This window comes from Micromys minutus, assembly GCF_963924665.1.
Source record: "Micromys minutus genome assembly, chromosome: 18".
NCBI classification, from domain to species: Eukaryota; Metazoa; Chordata; class Mammalia; order Rodentia; family Muridae; genus Micromys; species Micromys minutus.
This window is the reverse complement of record NC_137953.1, coordinates 37,029,575-37,054,153: the sequence shown is the minus strand read 5'-3', so window position 1 is coordinate 37,054,153 and position 24,579 is coordinate 37,029,575. Positions and strand designations below refer to the sequence as shown.

At 37.9% G+C, this 24,579-nt stretch overlaps 1 protein-coding gene across 2 annotated transcripts in view; it reads right to left on the bottom strand.

The window, feature by feature from the left end:
- Window positions 1–24,579, bottom strand: part of TPK1 (thiamin pyrophosphokinase 1) — a gene marked incomplete at its 5' end in the record, with an annotated part of 314,282 nt that overhangs the window by 206,829 nt on the left and 82,874 nt on the right. For both annotated transcript variants that reach the window (XM_080931980.1, XM_080931979.1), the window contains one exon: window positions 9,557–9,626. In XM_080931980.1, coding sequence (XP_080788106.1) covers window positions 9,557–9,626 — 70 coding nt within the window. The remainder of the gene's footprint in view (window positions 1–9,556; window positions 9,627–24,579) is intronic.

Here is a 24,579-nt window from a genome sequence, read left to right as displayed (position 1 = left end):
TCTGTTGTGAACACCATCACTGAAAGCAGCACTGGAAGAATAGAGGTGATTTGGCTAATATGTCTGGATTACAGTATATAGAAGAGGGAAACCAAGGTAGGAACTCAAGGACAAGAACTCTGACCACAAGAACTGAGGCGGAGGCCACAGAAGAGTACTGCTTACTGACTTGCTCTCTATGGCTTTTTCAACCAGCTGTCTTCTACAGCACATGGGGAGCACAGAAAACAGTGGTGCATTCTTAAAATCAAGAAAATATCTATGACCATACCCACACTCATAAACAATACTCTACTAAAGCTCAAACCCTATACTGAAACATACATGATAATGGTGGGAAAATTAAATATCTCACACTCATCAATGGACATATCATGAATGTAGAAACTGAACAGAGACACTGTGCAACTAACAGAAGTTATGAACCAAATGAATTTAACATACAGCTATAGAATACTTCATCCTAAAACAAAAGAATATACCTTTTTCTCCGCAATTCATGGCACTTCTCCAAAAGTGACAATATAGTCAGTCAAAAAATAGGCCGGAACACATAAAAGAAAATAAAAATAATCCCATGCATCCTATCAGACCATCACAGACTAAGGCTGGTCTTCAATAATAATAAAAACAACAAAAATCCCACATACACATGAAAGCTAAACAATGCCCTAATCGATGATAGCCTGTGCAAGGATGAATGAAGAAAAAAAATCAAAGACTTCTTATAATTTAACAAAAACGAATGCACAACATACCCAAACTTATGAGATACAATGAAAGCAGTGGTCAGAGGAAAACTCATAGATCTGACTGTCTCCAAATGTAACTGGAGAGAACATACACTAACAGCTTAAGAGCACAGCTGAAAGCTCTAGAACAAAAAGAAGCTGATACACCCAGAGGAGTACACAGCAGGAAATAATACAACTCAGAGCTGAAATAAACCAAATAGAAACAAAGAGCTATACAAAGAATCAACAAAACCAAGAGCTAGTTCTTTGAGAAAATCAACAATATCAATAAACTCTTAGCCAGAATAATTAGAGGGCTTAGAAAGAGTATCCAAATTAACAAAATCAGAAAGAAAGAGTAGACATAACAATAGAAACTGAGGAAATTCAAGAAATCATCAGATCCTACTAAAAAAGCGTATTCTCAACAAAACTGGAAAATCTAGAAGAAAAGGACAAATTTCTAGACAGATATCAGGTATCAAAGTTAAATCAGGATCAGATAAACCATCTAAACAGTCCCATAACACCTAAAGAAATAGAAACAATCATGAAAAGCATCTCAACAAAAAACAGCCCAGGACCTGACGGGTTTAATGCAGACATTCACAGAAGACCAAATACCAATTCTGGCCAAAGTATTCCACAAAATAGAAACAGAAGAAACACTACCCAACTCATTCTTCAAAGCCAAAATTATGTTTATACCTAAATGACACAAAACCCTACATAGAAAGAGAACTTCAGACCAATTTACCTCATAAACATTGGTGCAAAAACACACAATAAAATTCTTGCAAACTGAATCCAAGAACACATCAAAACAATCATTCACCATTCTCAAGTAGGCTTCATCCCAGGGATGCAAGGATGATTCAATATACAGAAATCCACCAATGTCTTATACTATATAAATAAAGTCAGAAGAGCAGAGTGAGAACGGGTTCCGACTAGCCAGGGGGCAGAGAGATCTCTGCAGAGGACTCGGAAAGTGTGGGCCTGCCCGGCTTGATCCAGAGACCCAGGAACCCGGCATCGGGCCCTCTGTTCCCAGCCGGCGGATTCTGGGGTACACAACAGGCGCTCGGACCATCCGCCACCAAGAATAGCGGAGACCCAGAGACACAGAACTGGTGAGAACGGATTCAACTCTGATCAACATTTTTAGAATGGACATCCTACCAAAAGCAATCCACAGATTCAATGCAATCCCCATCAAAATTCCAACCCAGTTCTTCATTGAGTTGGAAAGAGCAATGTGCAATTTCATTTAGAATGACAAAAGACCTAGAATAGCGAAATCCATCCTCAACAACAAGAAAACATCTGCGGGAATCTCTATCCCTGACCTCAAGCTATATTACAAGGCAATTGTGCTGAAAACTGCATGGTACTGGTACAGAAATAGGCACATGGATCAATGGAATAGAATAGAAGATCCAGAAATAAGCCCTCATGTATATGGTCACCTTATTTTTGACAAAGGAGCCATAAACATTCAATGAAAAAAGGACAGCCTATTCAACAAATGATGTTGGTCCAACTGGCACTCAGCATGCAGAAGAATGAAAATAGACCCTTTCTTATCTCCTTGTACAAAGCTCAAGTGTAAGTGGATCAAAGATCTCCACATTAAACCAGGTACACTGAAACTATTAGTTGAGAAAGTAGATAAAACCTTGGAACTCATAGGCACAGGAGAAAATTTCCTGAACAGAACACCAATGGCTTGAGCTCTAAGGTCAAAGATTGACAAATGGGACTTAATGAGATTGCAAAGTTTCTGTAAGGCTAAAGACACTGTCAAGAAAACAAAATGGCAGCCAACAGAGTGGGAAAAGATATTTAACAACCCCACATCAGATAGAGGTTTAATATCCAAGGTATACAAAGAACTCAAAAAGCGCGACACCAGAGAATCAAACAACCCTATTAAAAAATGGGGTACAGGCTTAAACAAAAAGTTCTCAATCGAGGAATACTGAATGGCTGAGAAACATCTAAAGAAGTGCTCAACATCCTTAGCCATCAGGGAAATGCAAATCAAAACAACCCTGAGATTCTACCTCACACCAGTCAGATTGGCCAAGATCCAAAACACAGATGACAACAGATGCTAGCAAGAATGTGGAGAAAGAGGAACACTTCTCTACTGTTGGTGGGGTTGTAAACTGATACAACCACTCTGGAAATCAGTCTGGCGATTCCTCAGAAAATTGGACATAGTACTACCTGAAGACCCAGTTATTCCACTTCTGGGCATTTACCCCAGAGACGCTCCAACATACAACAAAGACCCATGCACCACAATGTTCATAGCAGCTCTATTTATAATAGCCAGAAGCTGTAAAGAACCCAGATGTCCTTCAGTAGATGAATGGATACAAAAAATGTGGTATATTTGTACAATGGAGTACTACTCAGCTATCAGAAACAATGACTTCATGAAATTCTTAAGAAAATGGATGCATCTGGAGAATATCATCCTGAGTGAGATATCATCCTGAGTGAGTCACAAAAGAACAGACATAATATGCAGTCACTGATAATTGGATACTAAACCCAGAAAGTTCTGAACACCCCAGAAACAATTTACAGACTATAAGGAGTTCAAGAAAAAAAAGGCCAAAAAAAAGAAATTCATTATGCTTAATCTTTACACACCAAGAAAACTTTGACTATTTCCAGGTTACATCTTGTTTTACATGTACTTTATGCTCATTGTAACAAGTAAGATTTTAAGGCATACGATCAAACCTTTTAAAAAAATCAAGTACTGACAAAAATGTATTCATATAATTTATGCAAAAATGCTTTTAAAATCTTTACATTTATCTTTGTTTTTTAAAATAAGGTTGTTTAATTAAAGAAAAACAAAAATATTTAAACTATAAACTTAAAAAGATAGCTTAGTCTCAGGGACATTTCTGTTGAGATATCAATGAAAGAACATTAATAACTTTTCAGATGCTCATCAGTGTAGTAGATATTTTAGAGGCATGCAAAGATGATTAAGTGTGATTACCAAAATTTAGCAGTTCACCACTCAGTGAAGCATATAAGGTCCATCTTCACAAGATAAAATGAGAGAGTAAATAATTAAAACGCATTATGCAAAGTTAAGACACAATAGATCACTATAAATTTATAATCTAGTAAAGGACGTAAGTCCTTACAACTCTAAATCAAGGTAAAATAGTAATGAGACATTGTGATTCATAGGCTGGAGCACAGTGAATGAGACAAGTTGCAGGCTGGAAGGAGAGGGTGCTTATGTGCATGCTCAACGTCAGCTGAATATGAGTATTCGGCCAGCATTGCTATAGGAAATGCAGGTGTCCTCTATTGACACCACTCAATAACCAGCTCAGCACAGGATTACAAGCATCAGTTATTCTGCTCAGAAGAGAAGTGGCATAGCCCTGTGAACAAGGTAAGCCATGGGAGAAGGCCCAAGCAAAGTAAAGGTAGCAGAAGTACATGGCATGTTCAGGATAAATCTATTTGTGTACAAATCAGACACATATCTGAAGAGATAACCATAACTCAAGGTAAGGAGTTTACCTTTTGTCCATGAGACACAGGAAAATGACCCTGAACAACCAACCATATAGGCACACGCAAATATGTGCCCATATGCACAAACCATTCAACTACAATGATCCCATGTCTTATAATTTATTATACTGAATATTTTCTCTTTATCTAGCTCTGCAGCACAGTACGTGTGTTTTCCAACATTCTGTTATAGCATACAAACAATGGGTTAAATTGTATCATTATTTATATCAAACAAACCTGTCATCAGACTTTTTCTCATTTCTGTCATCCAATCATCCTCACCTTCTTCCTACCCACTTCCTTCTCTATTTGGTTGCCTTTATCCTCCTAATTAAACCCAATTAATTTATTTTATATGCGTGTGTGATTGTATACTCTATGTATGCCTGGTGCCCACAATAGAGCAATGGATCCCTGGAAACTGGAGATATAAAATGTTGTGAGCAAGCAGATAGAGCTGGGAAACATACTTGAACTTGAGTCCTCTACGGGAACAGCAAGTGTCCTTAACCACTGAGCAGGCAATCTCTCTAGCCCCATCCACTCTTTTTCTTATTGCATATATGTCACCAACCTTACACATGTGATTTCAATTCCTAGAACCCACACAGTGAAATGAGATGACTGACTTGTCATAAATCGTCCTCTGACTTCCACACTCACGCTGAGACCACACAAGTGTACATATATGTACACTAAGTAAGCAAGTAAGTAAACAAATGTTTTAAAGTGTGGTTCAACTATTTTCCAGGAAGCTAGGTGAGTCCTGTGAATTTATCACTGTATCTTGTACTTCCATACACTGGCAAACAGGCTGATTTCCATGGCAGTGAGAAGTTGCTTTTGTTACTGTGGCTCTGTAGTACAATTCCAGATTGGTTATTTTGCTGTCTCTGTCACTACCCTTGCAGCTACTGGTAGATTTAGTTATTCATTCCCTCTATATTGCCATATAATTGTTGAAATTTATTTTACTACCCTTGAGTTGTATGCCATTGATATTTTCATAAGGACTTCATTGAATCTGTAGATTCCTTTCAGTGTAAAAAAATTAGAATCTTCCAAACCCCAATGCATTCACTAGTAAAGATAAAGGCAGAAATTCACTAAAAAATTCATTAAGATAATAATAGGTAGAATCTGTCAAAGAGTTGGTTATGTGAAAAAACAGACAAGATTAACAAACAAGCCAAGGAAAGAGGGAGGTAACCCAAGATAGTCAAATGTGAGATGAGACGGGGGTTAGCTGACAGTGTCAAGGAAAGAGAGGGTATCATTAGCAAGTATTTCAGAAGCAAGCACCTGAGATATTCAGAATAGATTGGTAATGCCTACATATATATGGCCTACCAAAATTAAGTCAAGAAGATACAAGTATTTAAGTAGATACACCACTGTTAAGAAAAACAAACTCATCTTTAAAAGCCTGCTAGAAAAAGGAAGTCCAGGAGCAAATGGGAGTCACTGCTAACTCTTGAAAGAAGAGTCTGAAATCCAAATCACTCTAAATCCTATGGAATGTTATAATGAAATAATTACTCCTTCATTTTAAAAACTCTTTACGTAAGATAGCTGGGCAACTTTCAAAGAAAGGAAGCTTTTGTAAATCAAACATATACTCACTTGAACAAGTAATTGCAGGCAAGTGAATAATAATCTCTATTGTTTTAAAGGGAAGAATCAATAGACACATTCGAATAGACAAATCTGCTGTACAGAAAGAAATAAGTAAAGATTCTTTTAACTTTTTTTTCTTTTTGTTCTTCCTAACCACTAACATACTGATTATCATTCTTTACTTTTGCAATGGAAAAATACATTTTTTTTTTACTTTTTATCAAATAAAACCCGATAACTGAAGGTAAGTTGCTTATAGGATAAGAGCAAAGGCTGATAAATATTAAAATAGGGTGGCTTGGACTTGAGGCACTTGCTAGGTGGAGTAAGTCACACACAGATTATAATGCAGGGCGCATCTGAAATACACCGAATGTGAGGGGAAGGGAAGCTTCCAAGCTGAAAGCATCAGAGGTGAGAATTCCCATAGTGATGTGGTAGTGGCAAGACAAATCAACTGAGTGTGTGTCCATGCCCAACAGCACTGTACTGTAAGATTAGCAGTGTGCTGAAAGTGAAGTCTCATGTTTACTGCTCCAATGGCAACAAAATGTAATCAAGGTCCAGAGGAAGGGTGTGGTTCCAGTGCACAACTGGAGCTACCAATGAGAAGATGACCAGCTTCAATGACAGCCTGGGCTCTATAAGACATCCAGGCCAACAAAAGCTACCTAGAATCTTACTCTGCCTGACCATCAAAATTTATCTTTCAAGGTTTCAGAGCACTAGATTAATACTCTCTAGAAGTACAGAGTGAGAGAACAATAGATACACTCCTTTCTTATAAGGTGCATTTCTACCACATACTAACTATGTTCCACAGAAACTCGTCATTGCATTTCAGATAACTGACAATGGCTAGTGTCAGCAGCCACGTCTGCATCTTCTGACTCAGTGCATCTCAGAGGCACCAAACCCAAGACCATGCTACTACTGTGCAGAATATCTTCCCTTGGTGTTCAGTCATCACCTCCTCCTGCTTCTCTTGCAGTCTACCATCTCTCCTGTGCACGGTCCACAGCCCAGTTGGTACTCAGGGTGCTGCCCCTTGAAGTCTCACAGTACTGCATCATCACAAGCCTCCCAGAGTGTTGGTCCTCCCTCACCTTCCACCTCAGTATTCGCTCTCCTGTGGCTCTGTTGAGTTACGGGGCAGCCTGCAGGCCTAGCCAAGGCCAAGGATACATTCTCATTTTGTTAGGTGCTCCACGAAGGTGCTAGCTTCATCATAGACCTATGTTCAGAAGTAGAGTGACAAGCAGCAGGGGTAACACATTAGGCCTTGCCTGTCACTTGAAAGGAGAAGGATACAGCGATGACTCACTTACACTGACCTAGATAATTCTGCTGTCCCTAAATAACTGTGCCATTCCCTGCTTCCACCTCAGCCTTCCCTTCCACCTCAAATGTATAACTACTTCATGTTGTCTTCAACCAGATATCGTTCTTTAAAAATGCATTTTTGTTGAGTAATTACAGTGCTCTATAGTGTAGATGAGCATGTTAATGAATAAAAATATAGGAGAAAAAAAAGACCAGCCTCAGCCCACAAACTGTAATTTGGCCTTTTAAAGCTTAGTGCTTTGTTTTTTTCATTGTGAGGGCTTTTTGTTAAAAAAATACCATTAAAAGGAATTATGTGTAGTCACCTGTATCCAATTAGTTTTACTAGTTATGGCCTGGAAGTAATGAGATTTATTCAAAGGATTTAATTCCCATGCAAAGTGGTTAGTTTCACTTATCACTTGTAGGTACTCTACCCTTCCCCAGGCCAACCATGTTGCAAGGCATTGAACAAGAATAATTGCAAACATTATCACAACCTGAAAATCACTGAGTATTAACTACACTGTTTCATTAAACATCTTCATGAATAGACATACAGTTGTCAGCTGGATTATATACATCCTTAGATGTCTTCAATAAAATTACTTATAAATTTGGCTGAGCATAACACCTGTGATCCCAGAACTCAGGAGCAGAGAACCTGTGAGTTTGAGGCCAGTATGGTCTACACAGTGATTTCTAGGACAGCCAGGGTTATGTATCAGGAACCTGTCTCAAAAAAAGCAAAACAAAAGAACCAGAGAAACAAAATATCACTTATAATATGATGAAGAATACTTGATTATTATTTTGAAATTAATTAAAGTAATATAAAAATAATGTTATTTGTTACCAAAATCACTGATGTTTTGCTTTGAAATATAAATAAAAATGTTCCCTTTTATCTTTGCTACTAGACTAGTGCCTGGTTCATCTAAATAAAATACCCAATATAAAGATCTGTAATTCTTCCTAAGTGTTTCAGAAGGTTTTCATAATCAAGGAATGGGTGGAAAGCATTGAGTTAATACTTCCCAAGTTCTGTTTTTAATTATGTTCTTGAGTTGTGTCTACCATTAAAGAAATAACGTTCAACTGCCATTGTCCTGAGCTCTGTCTACCAATAGGGAAATAGTGTTTAAGTGCCTACTATTTGGTAGCAAGCATGAGACAAACAGCGCCCAGTCTATAGTTTATAACCTGAGCCCCCGTGACATGACTCCCTATTCTGAACTATCTGCCAAGGCACTTTTAAAAATAACTAGGATGTTTTTCAGACTTTGTCCATGTCAGGTATTTGTTAGAGAAACTTGCAAAGTTGTGTAGTAAATGAGTAAATAAAATTTAACTGTCCTAGGCTGTCACTATCATTGCCTATTTGATAACTGCAGCCAGTCTCCAGACGCTAGCAGTAGCATCTGATCTCAAAGGAAACAGGACTTCCCTACAATATGCACCCAGATGCTCTCAACAGCACTGCTGGTATTAGAAAGCTAAAGTAAAACATTCTGATGTTACAGAGAAAAATGCATGATTTCAAACCACATATGTTTAATGCCCACACAGGGCCTGTTATGCCATAATATTTTTATTTTTGTTTTGGAAGCAAGTAGGCAATTTCTCAAATGCCAGCCCTTTCAATACAGATACTAACACATACCAGAATGACTGACTGGTGTATCCACAGTGAGTTTTCACAAGCTGTGTACTCTAATCTAAATTTTGTGTTTCCAAATGAGTTGGAATCCAAACTAGTTTGAAAATATGTTTCTATCAAACACGTTCTTTCATTGAAAAATATCTCACCATACAAAGGTCAGGAAACCAAGACAGAGAACAATTCGTTAGATAGCCTCTCACAAAAATTATGTCTGTAACTCAGAAGTAATTAGAAAACAGTAAGTTCGACTGAGATTTATTCAACACTAATATAAAACCTCACATTTTCTACAGCAGACTATTTCTTTTCTAGGAGTTCAGTTTGTATTCATTTAAAATATATTAGTACCAACATAAATAGCCACTTTAGGTTTTATTTTACCCAATTTTTAATGTCCTCACAAATTTCAATACATGATAACATGACTTAACTAGGCTTTAAAGTAAAAGAATAGAAATTTATAAACAAGAAAAACGCTGATCCTCATTCTAAGAGATCTCATTCAAAGAAAGAAAGTAATGCATCAGGGCTGTACAGCTCAGCTTCTCACAGAGGTGGATTCCTATGATGAATATAAAGAAAAGGAAACAGCTACCATAGAATGATTACAAGTAAAGAGCAGCAGAAGTAAGGAATACACAGACTCCGTGGGGCTTACCTTTCTCTTTCTCCTTCAGTGAGATCATATAAGTGGTTGGCACCTCCATCAGCGCAGGCTCTTAAGAGAGCTTCAAACAAAAACAATACAAATCATGTCAGTAAAGACAGCAAAGCACAGTCTCTTGCATGAGCATCACTAAGAAGCAAACACTCAGAGCACTCTGCCACACTATCCCGGATCATGAAATTTACCTCATGGTACGTGTTGTTATTATAACTGACTCTACACAGGAAGACAGAACAACCCACAGACCCTCTGTATCTTCTCCAGTCCCTCTGAACGGAGGTGGAGAGGGTGTGGTGCTACCCTGCTCTACACTTGCTTTTCCTTTTTTATTACAGAACCAGGGTTTGGGCTTATAAAAGCAGCAGGATACAGCTTCTGACAGTCACTTGCTCTATGTTAATGTGCTGGCTTTGGACTTCCACTGGGAACAGTGGTACTTTCGAGTGAAAGCCTGTCTCATTGTTCTGTGCCACTGAAGACTTTCCTTTCTCTGATGTTTTGAACTTCAAAACTATGTCTAAGCAAACTATGCTTTCCAAAGCTGAGGCCCCATCTCTTTCAAGTTCTGGATGAATCTAAGTCTTCTTAACACAGTGACTTCCCATCTTCCATCCTGTTTACCTTTCTATCTCTGGGAAGTCCCTTGAAACATTTCTGTCTTACCTGTCTTCAACCGTTCTCCAAATGTTTCATTCTTGTCTTTCTTATATATGTGACATTCCTTCAACTCTCTTTCAATTTATAAAACCTCTCTTCAACTATGTCAAATATCAATATTATGTTAAAAATGTATGTTAGTATTAGTAAAAATTACTGTTTTTAAACTATTAAATCAGTTTTTAAGAAAAAGCCTTCATGATATTTTGTTGCTACTTTTTAATGCTTCTTTTTAAAATAAAATAAGCTAAAACAAAAGCTAACACATTGGAAGTGAACAAAACAAAGAGGAAAAAAAAAGGCCCAGAGAAGGCACCAGAAACAAAGGCCCACTCGTTCTCACACTTAGAAATCCCATTAAAAACACTAAACTGGAAGCCATAATAAATATGTAAAAGGCCAAATGCAGAACTGTATATCCTGCCTGGCTCTCTTCAGTTCATGTGAGATATGATTATGGTGACTTACAGAGCCTTGGCCTCATTTACTTATTTTATATATATATATATATATATATATATATATATATATATATATATATATATATATATATATATTCCTAGTACTAGGAGTTAAGATCAAGCTACTTTTTATCCTAAAGAGGAGTAGTTGCAAGAATTGGTGATTTAACAGGATATCGTGGCAATTTCTTTACCTTTAACAGACCAATGTCTTGCCTTTTGCCCTTATCCAAATATTAAAATCAAAGCCACTAAAACATTGGTTAGCTTTTCTTTTTTTAATCTTTTTATTGGATATTTTCTGTACTTACATTTCAAATATTATCCTCTTTCCCCCACTCCCATCCCACCTCCCCCTTCACCTGTTTCCATGAAGGTGCTCCCTCTCCCAAGCACCCTCTTCCCCTTGCCATTTCCCTCTGCTGTCCTCTACTACATCAGACTTAACACTTTTTCATTGTAGATTTACACAAGAGTAATCAGTAGTAATGAAACCACAGCCCCAAATTTATGCTGTCCTGAAAAGTCCTCCAACAAAGAAATTAATCCATTACTTTCTAATTTAGTCTCAAGCAAGTGGCAGAATATAGCCAGATTGTTTTTTTAAAATGTTTTATTTCTATCTATGGGTTCCCACTATCTGTATTACTCTCAACAGCATGGTCTTCCAGACGCCACATAGAGCAGCCAAGTTCCACTCACAGTATTCAACTAATTTCCTAGTCCAAAGGTTCAATGACTTCTACACTAAGTCATTAGAATGAGTAAATACCCAAGGCAGGAATCGCTTCATAAGAAGAAAACTACACTGTTGACCTAGTTCTTCATTTTAAAGCCACCCTATCACCTTTTAACTGAAGATTTTAAAAGATTTAGAACATTCAGTCCTGAACTTTGATATGTTAATATCAGGAGAGAGAATGTAATGGATACCTAACAAACTCCATGGGCAGACAGAAAAGCCCATACAAGTCTATTTTTCTCTGTGATATGTCCTATATATGAAACAAAATCAGGCTAAGGGGGTAAAATACTCAATTTTAGCTTGAGCTTCTTTATTATAGAGGAGGGTCATTAAACAAGTAGTAATTTAATAATACATCTAGCAATAACATAGGAACACAATGGACATTCAATAAACAGTTTTCTCTGCCTTTATATAGCATTTTTTAAAAGACAAGAAGTTTACATTAGAAAAGAACAGCCACTTTTGGGTATATACCCAGGAGTGCTATAGCTGGGTCTTTAGGTAGTACTATGTCCAATCTTTATGCGGAACTGTCAGAATGAAGACCAGAGTGGTTGTACCAGGTTACAACAACACCAAAAGTAGAGGGGTGTTCCTTTTTTTCCACATCCTCACCAGTATCTGTTGTCACCCGAGTTTTTGATCTTAGTCCTTCTGACTGGTATGAGGTGGAATCTCAGGGTTGTTTTGATTTGAATTTCCCTGATGACTAAGGATGTTGAACATATTTTTAAATTATTTACTTATATATGACATTGAATTTGTACATGCTTTTCTTACTATGACCAATTTCACAATATTAATCTTGCCAATTTTTTTCTCTTTTTTATTAGATATTCTGTATTTACATTTGAGATGTTATCCCTTTACCCTGTCCCAATCCCATCCCCCACTACCCCCTCTAGTTGCCTTCACAAAGGTACACTCCCTTCTGATCCCCCTCTGGACCCCACTGCCTTGTCATTACCCTACATTGGGACAATGTGCCCTCTCTGGAACAAAAGTCTCTTTTCCCATTGATGCCAGACACTGCTATCTTCAGCTACATACACAACTGGATCAATAGGTCTCTCAAAGTGCACACAAAGGTTAGTGTTTTACTCCATGGGAGTTTTGGAGGGCTTTGTTGGTTGATAATATCTTCCCATGAGATTGCAACCCCTTTCAGCTGCTTAGGTCCTTTCTTTAGCAACCTCATTGGGATCCCAGAGTTCAGACTGATGGTCAGCTGCAAGCATGCTCAGCAGTATCTATATGACTCTAGCATAGTCCCTGAGAGGGCATCTCTGTCTGGTTCCTGCAAGTAAGTACTAGAATATTGAAATCTATTGTCAAGAATAAAAATACTTCTGAGGGTATTACCATTTCTGATCTCAAGCTATATTACAAAGAAATTGTGATAAAAACTGCATGGTATTGGTACAGAGATAGGAAGGTAGATCAATGGAACAGAATTGAGGACCCAGAACTGAACCCACACGCCTATTGCCACTTGATCTTTTGATAAAGGAGCTAAAAACATTCAAAGGAAAAAGGACAGCCTCTTCAACAAATGGTGTTGGTTCAACTGGCAGTTAGCATGCAGAAGAATGAAAATTGATTCTTTCCTAACCCCTTATACAAAGCTCAAGTCCAAGTGGATCAAAGATCTCAACATAAAATCAGGTACACTGAAACTATTAGAAGAGAAAGTGGGGAAGAGCTTAGAACACACAGGCACAGGAAAAAAATTCCCGAACAGAACACCAATCCCAATCGCTTATACTTTAAGATCAAGAATAGACAAATGGGACCTCATAAAATTGCAAAGCTTCTGTAAGGCTAAGAACACTGTGAAGAAGACAAAACGGCAACATACAGATTAGGAAATGATCTTTACCAATTCTACATCTGATAGAGAGCTAGTATCCAATATATACAAAGAACTCAGAAAGCTAGACTATAGAGAATAAATAATCCTATTAAAAATGGAGTACAGAGCTAAACAAAGAATTCTCAGCTGAGGAACATCAAATGGCTAAGAAGAACCTAAAGAAATGCTCAATATCCCTAATCATCAAGGAAATGCAAATCAAAACAACTTTGAGATTCCACCTCACACCAGTCAGAATGGCTAAGATCAAGAACTCAGGTGACAGCAGATGCTGGCGAGCATGCGGAGAAAGAGGAACACTCCTCCACTGTTGCTGGGGTTGTAAGCTGGAACAACCACTCTGGAAATCAACTTGGTGGTTCCTCAGAAAATTGAACTTAGTATTACCTGAAAACCCAGCCATTCCTCTCCTGGGCATATACCCCAAAGTTGCTCCAACCATGTTTATACAGCCTTATTTATAATAGCCAGAAGCTGGAAAGGACCCAAATGTCCATGAACAGATGAATGAATACAGAAAGTGGGGTACATTTACACAGTGGAGTACTACTCAGCTATTAGAAACAATGACTTTATGAACTTCGTAGGCACTCACTGATAAGCGGATACTAGCCCCAGAAAGCTCTGAATACCAATACCCAAGAAACAATTCACAGACATTATGAAGCTCAAAAAGAAGGAAGGTCAAAATGGGGATGCCTCAGTCCTTCTTAGAAAAGAAAACTCTCATGGGAGGTAATCCAAGGTCAAAAAGAGGAAAAGGGATTGAAGAAAAGATCACTCAGAAGTCGCCTCACCTGGGGATCCACCACATATACAGTCACCAAATCCAAGCACTATAGCTGATTACAAAAATTACTTACCAACAGGTACCAGACAGAGATGCCCTCTCAGGGACTATGCTAGAGTCATATAGATACTGCTAAGCATGCTTGCAGCTGACCATCAGTCTGAACTCAGTGATCCCAATGAGGTTGCTAAAGAATGGACCTCAGCAGCTGAAAGGGGTTGCAATCTCATGGGAAGATAACATTATCAACCAAATCCTCCAAAACTCCCATGGAGTAAAACTTTTGTGTGCATTTTGAGAGGCCAGCTGTGCATGTAGCTGAAGGTAACAGTGTCTGGCATCAATGTAAGAACAGGCTTTTGTTTCAGTGAGGGCACATTTTTCCCAATGTAGGGGAATGGAAAGGCAATGAGTTGGAGAGCTTCATTAGGAGAAAGTGCACCTTTGTGAAGGCAACTGGAGGAGGAGGGGAGATGGGAGCAAGGCATGGTAAAGAATAACATCTCAAATGTAAATACAGATTATCTAATGAAAGAAGAGGGAAAAAAGAAAAGAAAAAAAGAAAAAGTAAACAACTCAGAGGTATGCCTAGTTTCATTAACCACCCCACACTTTCATAGTGACTAGACCCCACATTTATATCATGCTATGAACTTAACAGACAGAAGTTCATAGAATTGTGGCACATTTCCTACATATGAAAATCATCATGAGTGAAGAGGGAGAAATGAAATCACATAAAATAGCGAAATATCACTGATTGGGGAGCACACAAAAACTGATTAATAGAAACAGATGGTAAACGATCAGTAATTACCCTCAGCTTATAAAAAGTAATTCTCCATAAACAAAATTAACAAGTAGATGAGATCCTTTATGTAAAATTTTATTTACTAAAGCGATATAAAATGTAAGAAATAGTGTTTAATTGGTAAAATTAACAAGTATAATGCTATCAATTTCCATACTATATTACATAGCAAAGATCAGCTAAATTCAACATTTCATTCTTTTTAAGAGCCAGGGGTAAAGATCTTTGATAGAGTGGTGACCTAGCATTTGTGAGGCAAGGATTTGTCCCCAGTGATATCGAAAACAAACAAACAAAACAAAACAATCAAAAACAGGTACATTTTCATTTGGTATGCATCCAAGTGCTTGTTGATGTGGAAAAATAATGGAGCAAGAAGCAAATGTCTGTATGACCTCTAAACTAAGAAAAGCTTCATTTGCAATGAGCAGATAGAGACAGCATCAAGGAAGACATAAAGGAACTCAACACAGACAGCTCTGCGAAAATTCCCGTCATTTTTTTCAATAAAAAAATTGAAGACTTAGTATCTCTAGCATATTTTATGTAACAGATTTAGGGAAGTTTATGAAAAGACAAACATTCAGTGGCTAAATTTATCCATATTATCAAGGTTACAAATGGAAAGCTGAGTTAGAATAATAACTATAGAAATGTACAGACTACCCTCTTGTTACACAAGTTAGAAATGGGGATTTATTCCTTCTGAAGGGAATAAAATTCCAATTTCAAAGCAATTTGATTTCAATAAGGTACCACAAAATGTTCTTTACTTCTTTTAAGTTTTATTCTCAAAAATATTTTCAAATTTTACAAATATATAAACAAAAATTGATTTCAAAAGAAACTGTGTGAGGAACTTAGCAAACAGTGATGGCAGATGTTTGCACAAGGCAATTTGAAAACGAGCAACACACGTAACCAATAAGGGAACAACCATGTAAAACCAGGAGCAGGGGGCAAGCTAGAAGACGAGCCGGATAAATCACAATAAACCGGTCCCAAAATGTTCATTCATCATAATTTAAACTGTCCTAAGAATCCCTGCATCAGTTAGCTCTTAATGTAAAATGTCCATTAGTTTACATTGCAAATCTTTTGCAGATTGTCCAGTAATGGTTGAACAATTATTTACTATGCCTCAGGTTGATAAGCATCTGAAAACTAATACACTGAAGACCACTGGAGAGACTTTTCTATATCAGCAACTCTGGTATGGTAAATATCTTTAGGTGTTGATTTTTTAACTCAGCATTTAGCAATATTAACAAAAGAGAACTACATTCACAATTACAGGTAAATTGGCTATTTCAAAATCTTCTGTTGAATAAAACAGACGAGAAATAATTTCACTTACTACAAAGTATACTATTAAAGTAATTTTAAGTATTTACATGAAAAAAAAAACCAGAAAGAGAAGAGGAGGAGGTGGGGAAAAAGAAAAGAAAGATCTCACTATTTCAGATACTTATAACTAACACCTGAGTTCGATTTCGGTCCCAGAATCTATGAACACTGATTAGCACAATGATTTTAAGCTGATTCCTACAGATTAGAATTCTAATGAAAAAATCACCAAAATTATCATGGTATATGTCACCAAGTTAAGGTAAAAATGCAGAAATGACAGAATGACAATGTAGATAATCCAAGACAGGAGGTGCAGAGGACTAGGGGCTACTGGTGAAAGTGATTATACAGACAACTCTGTCCATTTCCAGTACGTTAACATGAGCTTCCACTTTGATACAAAAACCTACATAGACAACATAAGAACTTGCCAAGACTGACAGGATGGAAAGCATAAGAATAACTGTGTTGCATGCATGCAATAATAGAATAAGCTGCAGAAGGCACACATGATCATCATGTAAATATTGGCAGCTGTACAAGAGTCCTCATATCCTACCACTCAGAAAGTTGCTTTTTTTTTTTCATGTTTCTTGGTTATTTTATTTATTTACATTTCATATGTCAACCTCCTTCCAAGTTTCACCTCCACAAGCCAGTTACACCCTCCCTTCCCCCTTCTCCCATGTCTATGAGGGTACTTGCCCACCCACCTACCCACTCCTGCCTCAGTGCCCTAGCATTTCCCTACCTCAAGTCACCAAGACTCCACATGACCAAGGGGCCCCTCCCAGGGATGCCAGATAAGGCAATATTCTGCTACATATCCAGCTAGAATCATGGGTGTCCCCTCCTCCTAAGGGTAATCTTTGATTGGTAATTTAGTCTCTAGAAGTTTGTGGGGGTCTGGTTGGTTGATATTGTTGTTCTTCCTATGGAGTTGCAAATTCCTTCAGCTCCTAAAGTCCTTCTCCTAACTTCTCCATTGGTGTCTCCTCACAGTCTGATGTTTGGCTGTGTATATCTGCAGCATCTGTGTTGGCTCAGCTCTAGCAGAGCCCCTCAGTAAACAACTATATTGGGTTGCTGTCAGTAAATACTTCTTAGCATCAGCAATAGTGTCTGGGTTTGGTGTCTGCAGATGGGATTGGTCCCTAGGCACAGCAGTCTCTGGATGACCTTTCCTTCAGTTTCTGTTCCACTCTTTGTCATTGAATTTCCTTTTGAAAAGAATTATTCTGTATTAATATTTTTGAGGTCGATGGATATGGTCTTTAAAGTTTCTAGCTTCCCTTTGTTAGGTATTTTGTCTAATATCCTCCCTGTTGGGTTCTGGGAACCTCTTCAGTCCCTGGCATCTTAGACTTTCTAGTGGCTAACCCCAGTGCCCCCTCCCCACTGCTACATACCTTATTTCAAATTCCTGACCCTCTGTATTTCTCCCTCATCTCCTTTCATATCTAAACTGACTACCCACTTGTCTCTCCCTCCTAGACTCCTCTCTCCCTCTACTTCCCAGAGATTATTTTATTCCCCCTTCTGAGTAGGGCTGCAGCATCCTCGCTTTGGTGTGGTCTTCTTTCCTCTTGGGTTTGATATGGTGTGTGAATTGTATATTTGGTATTCCCATCTTTTGTGCTAATATCTACTTATCAGTGAGTACATACCATGTGTGTTCTTTTGTGACTGGATTACTTCACACGGGATGATATTTTCAAGTTCCATCCATTTGCCAGTTAATTTCATGAAGTCATTGCTTTTAATAGCTGAGTAGTACTCCATTGTTTAAATGTACCACATTTTCTGTATCCACTCCTCTGTTCAAGGACATCTGGGTTCTTTCCAGCTTATGGCTATTATAAATAAAGCTGCTATGAACATAGTGGAGCATGTATCATTGTTATATGTTGGAGCACCTTTTGGGTATATGCCCAGGAGTGGTATAGCAGGGTCCTCAGGTAGAACTATTTCCAATTTTCTGAGGAACCACCAGACTGATTTCCAGAGTGATTGTACCAGCTTGTAATCCCAACAAAATGGAGAAGTGTTCCTCTTTCTCTACATCCTCACCAGCATCTGCTGTCACCTGAGTAATCAGCATTGATATAATGTACCTATATTGAAGAGCAGACCCTAGACCCAGTTCCTCAAGGAAACACATATCTATCAAAGGGCAATAGCTAGAGTGCCAGACTTGATAGATTTCATTGCATCATGCACTTAGACATAGATGACTGGGACACTGGAAAGCTATCCTGATTAGACTTCACTATTTTAATATTATGCAAGCATGAAGAACTATCTTATAACCTTCCTAAAAGGTTAATGAACTTTATGTGTGATTAAGGCCTTCAAGCCAGACATCTTACTTCAATCATAACAACCTCTCTATTCCTCACACTAGCTGTTTAATACTGAGTGTTTATATGTGTATAGGTTTGTATGTGCACATGTGCATATGCATACTGACATATACCAATTCTTCATATAGTGATATTTACCTATATATGCGTATATACATAAGATAATATATACATATATGTTGGTAATATAATAATAAATGTGTGTGTATATATACATATGTATATAAAGTTTAAATGTTGTGATGTGCTTATAAACTTTCCTTTACAAGAAATATGAAGTACATTAAATTTTAATTTCAAATTCATCAAAATGAACAAAAAGAAAACAAAAAGCTGGGGTTATAGTTCAGTAGTAGATCACTTGCTTAACACATATGAAATCCTACTACCAATTTCCAATACACAAGGTGTATGTTCATGCACACACATGTAAGAGAGGAAAACTCGCACACCTATATAAATATATATAAACTGTACATACACACACACTCAGAGAGAGAGAGAGAGAGAGAGAGAGAGAGAGAGACAGAGAGAGAAGAAGAAGAAGAAGAAGAAGAAGAAGAAGAAGAAGAAGAAGAAGAAGAAGAAGAAGAAGGAGAAGGAGAAGGAGAAGGAGAAGGAGAAGGAGAAGGAGAAGGAGAAGGAGAAGGAGAAGGAGAAGGAGAAGGAGAAGAAGAAGAAGAAGAAGAAGAAGAATCTCTATTTGGGTGAAAGGGATAAATCAGGCAGAAAGTAGGGTGTTTTCCAGCCAGAGTCCGACTTTGCAGTTTCCTCTTTTGCTGCAATGCACCTTGAGATTGGGGAATTATGAAGTCTGTCATCCTGATCCTGAGCAAAAGCATGAAAAGAAAGCAAGGACGTATGAACACACTGAGCTCCCACTGCCATAGCTAAAGCCAAGCACCATTCTGAGTTCTGTAACTCAATAAATTTTCATGCTGGCTGAGGCAAGTTTGAGTTGTGTTCTATGCCACTTAAAACAAGAAAGCCCCACTAGGAAAAATATTAATTTCTAACTTAGAGGCAGAGTCCTCGAATTTATATGGAAAGAAGGTCTTAAAGAAGAGGTACCATGCCTTTGACTGGTATGTAAATCACCAGGAAAGCCCAGGATACAACTTAGTCATTTAGCTCCTAGGCTTGCTAAAGAGAGACAGATTAGTGTGCTTTCTCTTTCAAGGCTTTATTTCATGTAGGAAAAAGGTTTTACTCAGAAAGGCATGGAAATATATTCTCTCCTAAGCAAATAACAATATAGTTTTCTTAGAGGAGTGCTGAAATGCACACAAAATTAACTGCTGTTTAGAGATCTTTTTCAGGGTTTTAGATAGAAGGATTTTACTTATAGTGTATTTATGTGCAATTACTAAGACTGCTCACACTATTTGTAATATTCTTCAGCCAGGAAATGGGATACTCTTTAAATTTTAGTCAAGTCCCTAACACAAAGTTATCGTATTTCAAAGGAAAATCAAGTGGTATGTACACTGAGTACCAGCATGCACAGTTCTGCACCAGCCCTCATGACGTGCTTCATGCCATGGAATGGATACTTTTATTACCTTTTAGTAAATATTGCTTTATAAATGCTATTATTTTTCTTTTGTTTCTTCCCTCATAATATACTGCAGAGATGAAGTATGACATCTCATCTTCCACAATCCTATTTATAAAGTCTATGATAAAATACCTCTTTAATTCTGGGTATCACCAACTATCTAATTACTAAGAAATCTCAAGAAACATCTACCATCAAGCTACTATGAATCATCTAGCACAAAGAAAATTTTCTTTAAAATGGACAAATCTCATTTTGTATAAGCAATGCTAAGCAACACAGATAAATAAAATTATCTTGGATGTATAAAGAGCACATGTGTTTATTTAACTAAATATGGATCATTACAATAAAGTGAGATCTTAAGAGTTCTCAATCCGTACTTTATCACTAGTAACCAGCTACTCTTTGGGGAGACAATCAGTAGCAAATATGAACTCAATACACAATGAATAAAGCAAGCAAGAAAGAGTTCACAGTTGGCATTATAAGACTTGGCATGATTCTCATCTGTGATCTTTACTGAGTGTTTCTCTGGAGCACTGAAGGGCCTTCAGTATCCCGAGCCTCTTCAAAGGACAGGCTAGCAGCACAGCACCTAGCTGCTATGGTATGGCAGCTGAGTATACTTATGAAGGCCAAATGCTCACTCAAAGTCAATCCAAGTTGAGAAGCAGGGCTCTAAGAAGAGAACACCCACTCCTAGGAGGCTGACCAGGGTCACAGAACACAGAGTTGTAAGGAATACTGCACACACTATTCTGAAAACTTGCCAATTTAAATGCAAGACTATCACTAAAGAAGCTACATAACCTGAAGTCAGGGTAATTATATACTAGCTAAACTGACTTTACATCTATTACATATCCACCTCCTACTTACTTAAGACTCTGTAACTAAATTACTAACACTAGTGACAGCTGAAGACAAGCCCTTCTGAAGGCCCTCTGGGAGACCCTGAGTGGTTCACATAATTTCATTTTCCAGGATGGTAAGGATCAGCCATCCCATTCATCCCACCATGAATAGTGAGCCTGGGAAAGGGTAGTTTCAGTTGACCAGTTCACTGCACAGTATACAATTTTCCATAAGAGACAGTGACAATTTGAGGACAAGAGTCAGATATCTATAAACTAGAGGAAAATGCTTATAACTAGCAAGAGGATCAGGTACAGAAGAGTCAAGAATATCGATTCTCTTGGCAAAAACAAACAGCTTTTAAGTAACATTTTCAGCACCTTGCTGAAAAACATATGCCATAGAATGAATATAACAAATACAGGAGAGTGTGGAGTGGGTGGAACTCTAAGTCTACCTGCCCCATCCTTTCATACCAAATCACTTCTATACAGTCCTGAAGCCAACAGGGAGATTCCAATGGTGAGAGGTCCCAGAGACACAAGGCATCTTTCAAATGAGACACTGTGGCATACATCAAAAGTAAAAAACGCTGTTACACAAATAAACATGTGATACTTATTTTTTTTGTATACAGGTACAAGAAAATACTACCTATCCAGCTTATATTTATTCCTTTCCTTATACCTTTGATATGCATATAAAAATAGTTGAAGCAAGATGGCTTAGCCAGTTGAAATGCCTACCATGCAAGCCTGAAGACCTGAGTTCAAGCCTCAGAACCAGGAGTGGAAAGCAATGTTCATCTCCTCCTCCCCCCCTTCCTCCCTCTAATAAATTGAAAACTATTAAGATATGCATTTTTAAAGTTTATAGAGTGAAAATTTCCAGCAAATATCGCTCTTCTCTTAGCTGACTAAGAATGATCATTATATCTAAAAGGTAATATCAGGTTAACATCAACAAATAGCTTATTGACAAATAATCAGGAACCGGAAATTGATTAATGTGTGTGTGTGTGTTCAACTAACTCAAGAATTCCATATATAACTTATCATTTTAAAATAAATATAGCAATGGGCTAATTTTTTCTGTTTGAAAAGGAAAAGTGGAGGGATTGGCAGTGGGGGTGAAGTGGAGAGTACATAAAAGCTGAGTCAAAGTAAAAGTAGTGCATCTAGAAGAGCAGGCATAACTGGGTACAAGTTCAAACCTACACGTAATGACACAAACATCCTGTTGGGCTTTCTGTAGACTGGCATTAACAGCCTTAAAAACAGGGAGACAGCAAAAGCGCTTAAAGAGGCAAGATCACCTCTAGTACCTCTCTTTCTCAATTATACAGTACATAATGGATAGAATGGCTATCTCAAAGAAGTTATAGAGACAATTTTCACTCTCTTTCTCTCTCTGTCTCTCTGTCTGTCTGTCTGTCTGTCTGTCTCTCTCTCTCTCTCTCTCTCTCTCTCTCTCTCTCTCTCTCTGTGTGTGTGTGTGTGTGTGTGTGTGTGTGTGTGTGTGTTTCACATGCCATCTGCAAGGGTGTGTGCCTGTGGAGAGGCCAGGGAAGGATGACAGGTATCCTTCTGTTCCCCGCCCTACTCCCTTAAGGCAGGTCTCTTACTGACCTTGAAGCTCACCGTTTGCTTGTGGCAGAGCTGGCTGGCATAGGAGCTCCAGGGAACCACTCTTTAAGGAGGAATTACTTGTCACCATACCCAGATTTTTAATACAGAGTTGCTAGGGATTTGAACTCAGGTCATCCTATGCTCTACAAGAGCTCTCACCTACTGAGCCATCTCCAGATTAATTAACATTAATCCTAAACTTTAACAAATCAAGAATATATTTTAGCTTTGGCAAATCAAAGGAAAACTTTTACAAATATTTAAAAATAACTGGCTTCAGATCATCATTTAGTCGGTAAGATGATACTTGAGTTGAGAAGTAAATTTATAAAACACATTAAGACCATAGTAAAAAGAGATGTAGTGTACAAGGAAGTCATTATTAGCCCTAATTTAAAGACATGTGCATATTTATTCAATAAGGACCTTCGGACATTCTAAAATATTACAGTAAATAATAGCAAAATGGAAATAAATTTAAAAATCTTCAGCACAAGCTTAAGTGTCACATTCAACTATGCATAAATTGATTATTTACGATCATTGAGTGAAACCTGTCCCAGAGGTAACAGGGTAGTTCAGGTATGCCAATCAGTAAGCATAGAACATAGAGTAAAAAGACAAAAGGCAAAACTATGCAATTTTTTGGAGATGAAGAAAAGGCATTTGAAAACAGGCAAAAACCCCATGTAAAAGGCTCTTAAATAAAAGGCAGAAGGGAATGTAGCCCAAAACAATAACAGCCACACATGAAATGACCATAGTGAGCACTGTGTAAACTCAACATGTAAACCATTAAAGTTTTCCTGTACCATCAGAAATGAGACAGGGATGTCAACACTACACCCTTCGACATAATATCCAAGATCTCAACCAAAATAATGAGTAAATTGTACTCAGTATATTTGATACCCAAATTAGTTTCTAGCTCCAGTTGATTAACAAGACTACACTCTGTCACACCAACAAGGATTTCAGATTGTTCAGTAAAGCAAAGCAGGAATGAGAGATGAGGCAACTCCAGCTTAAGGTATAAGAATCAGAAAGGGCAGTTTTCCTTCTAATTCTAAGGCACATCTGTTTCCTATGCAACAAAATACATGACAGAAATAAGAGGCTCCTACATCGTGAGCCCACCAGAGCTACTTCAGTGTTCTCTTTGAAGGGAAGGGGTAAAGCTTGAAGACATCTAATATCAAGGTCACTTTATCGGCATTGGCATGCTGAAGTAAGAAGTTTGCTTCTGCATCCACCACTGTATAACCCATTAGTGCATGGCATGCAGTGCTTTGAACTAGCAAACTGATTTGTGAATGAAACTGGAAAATGGGAGCAGATCTCGGAACAGAGCAGTCACTGCCTCTGTGGATTACTGCACGGGCTCAATGGAAAGAGTAACTAGAAACACTCAGTATGCAGAACTTGGAACTCAATGCAAGGAGCCTGTGATAGTGCTAAGAAAACTAATACTGCAAAATGATGTACCAAAGACACCTGACAAGACACAGAAACAAGGATACAAGGAAAAAAATGTCCTTCTTCAAGCAATGCCCCTCTATCCCCTTGTAGACAGCCGAATATCATGCTTGGTACAATGGAGAAACACCACCGGTGAGTGGGGTGTCTCAGTCTGAAAGAAAAAAGGAGAAAGCTTCCTAGGCTCAGGTCCATCGCTACAGTTTAAGTAATTAAGTCTAGTTTGGAACTAACATAAAACAAAGCTTAGTGGATAACTCAAAAGACATATGTAATGTTTTTATTGTATTATATCTTCCCACCCCAATAGTCAATATGTATCCATTCAAGTAATTATCTTTCAACTGTTTCAATGTCCTGAGAAATCCTAACGGGTCTCTTTCCTCCTCTCATTGTTACTCCCTCTCCTAAAACCTGCCAAGCCTGATGCAATACTCTACA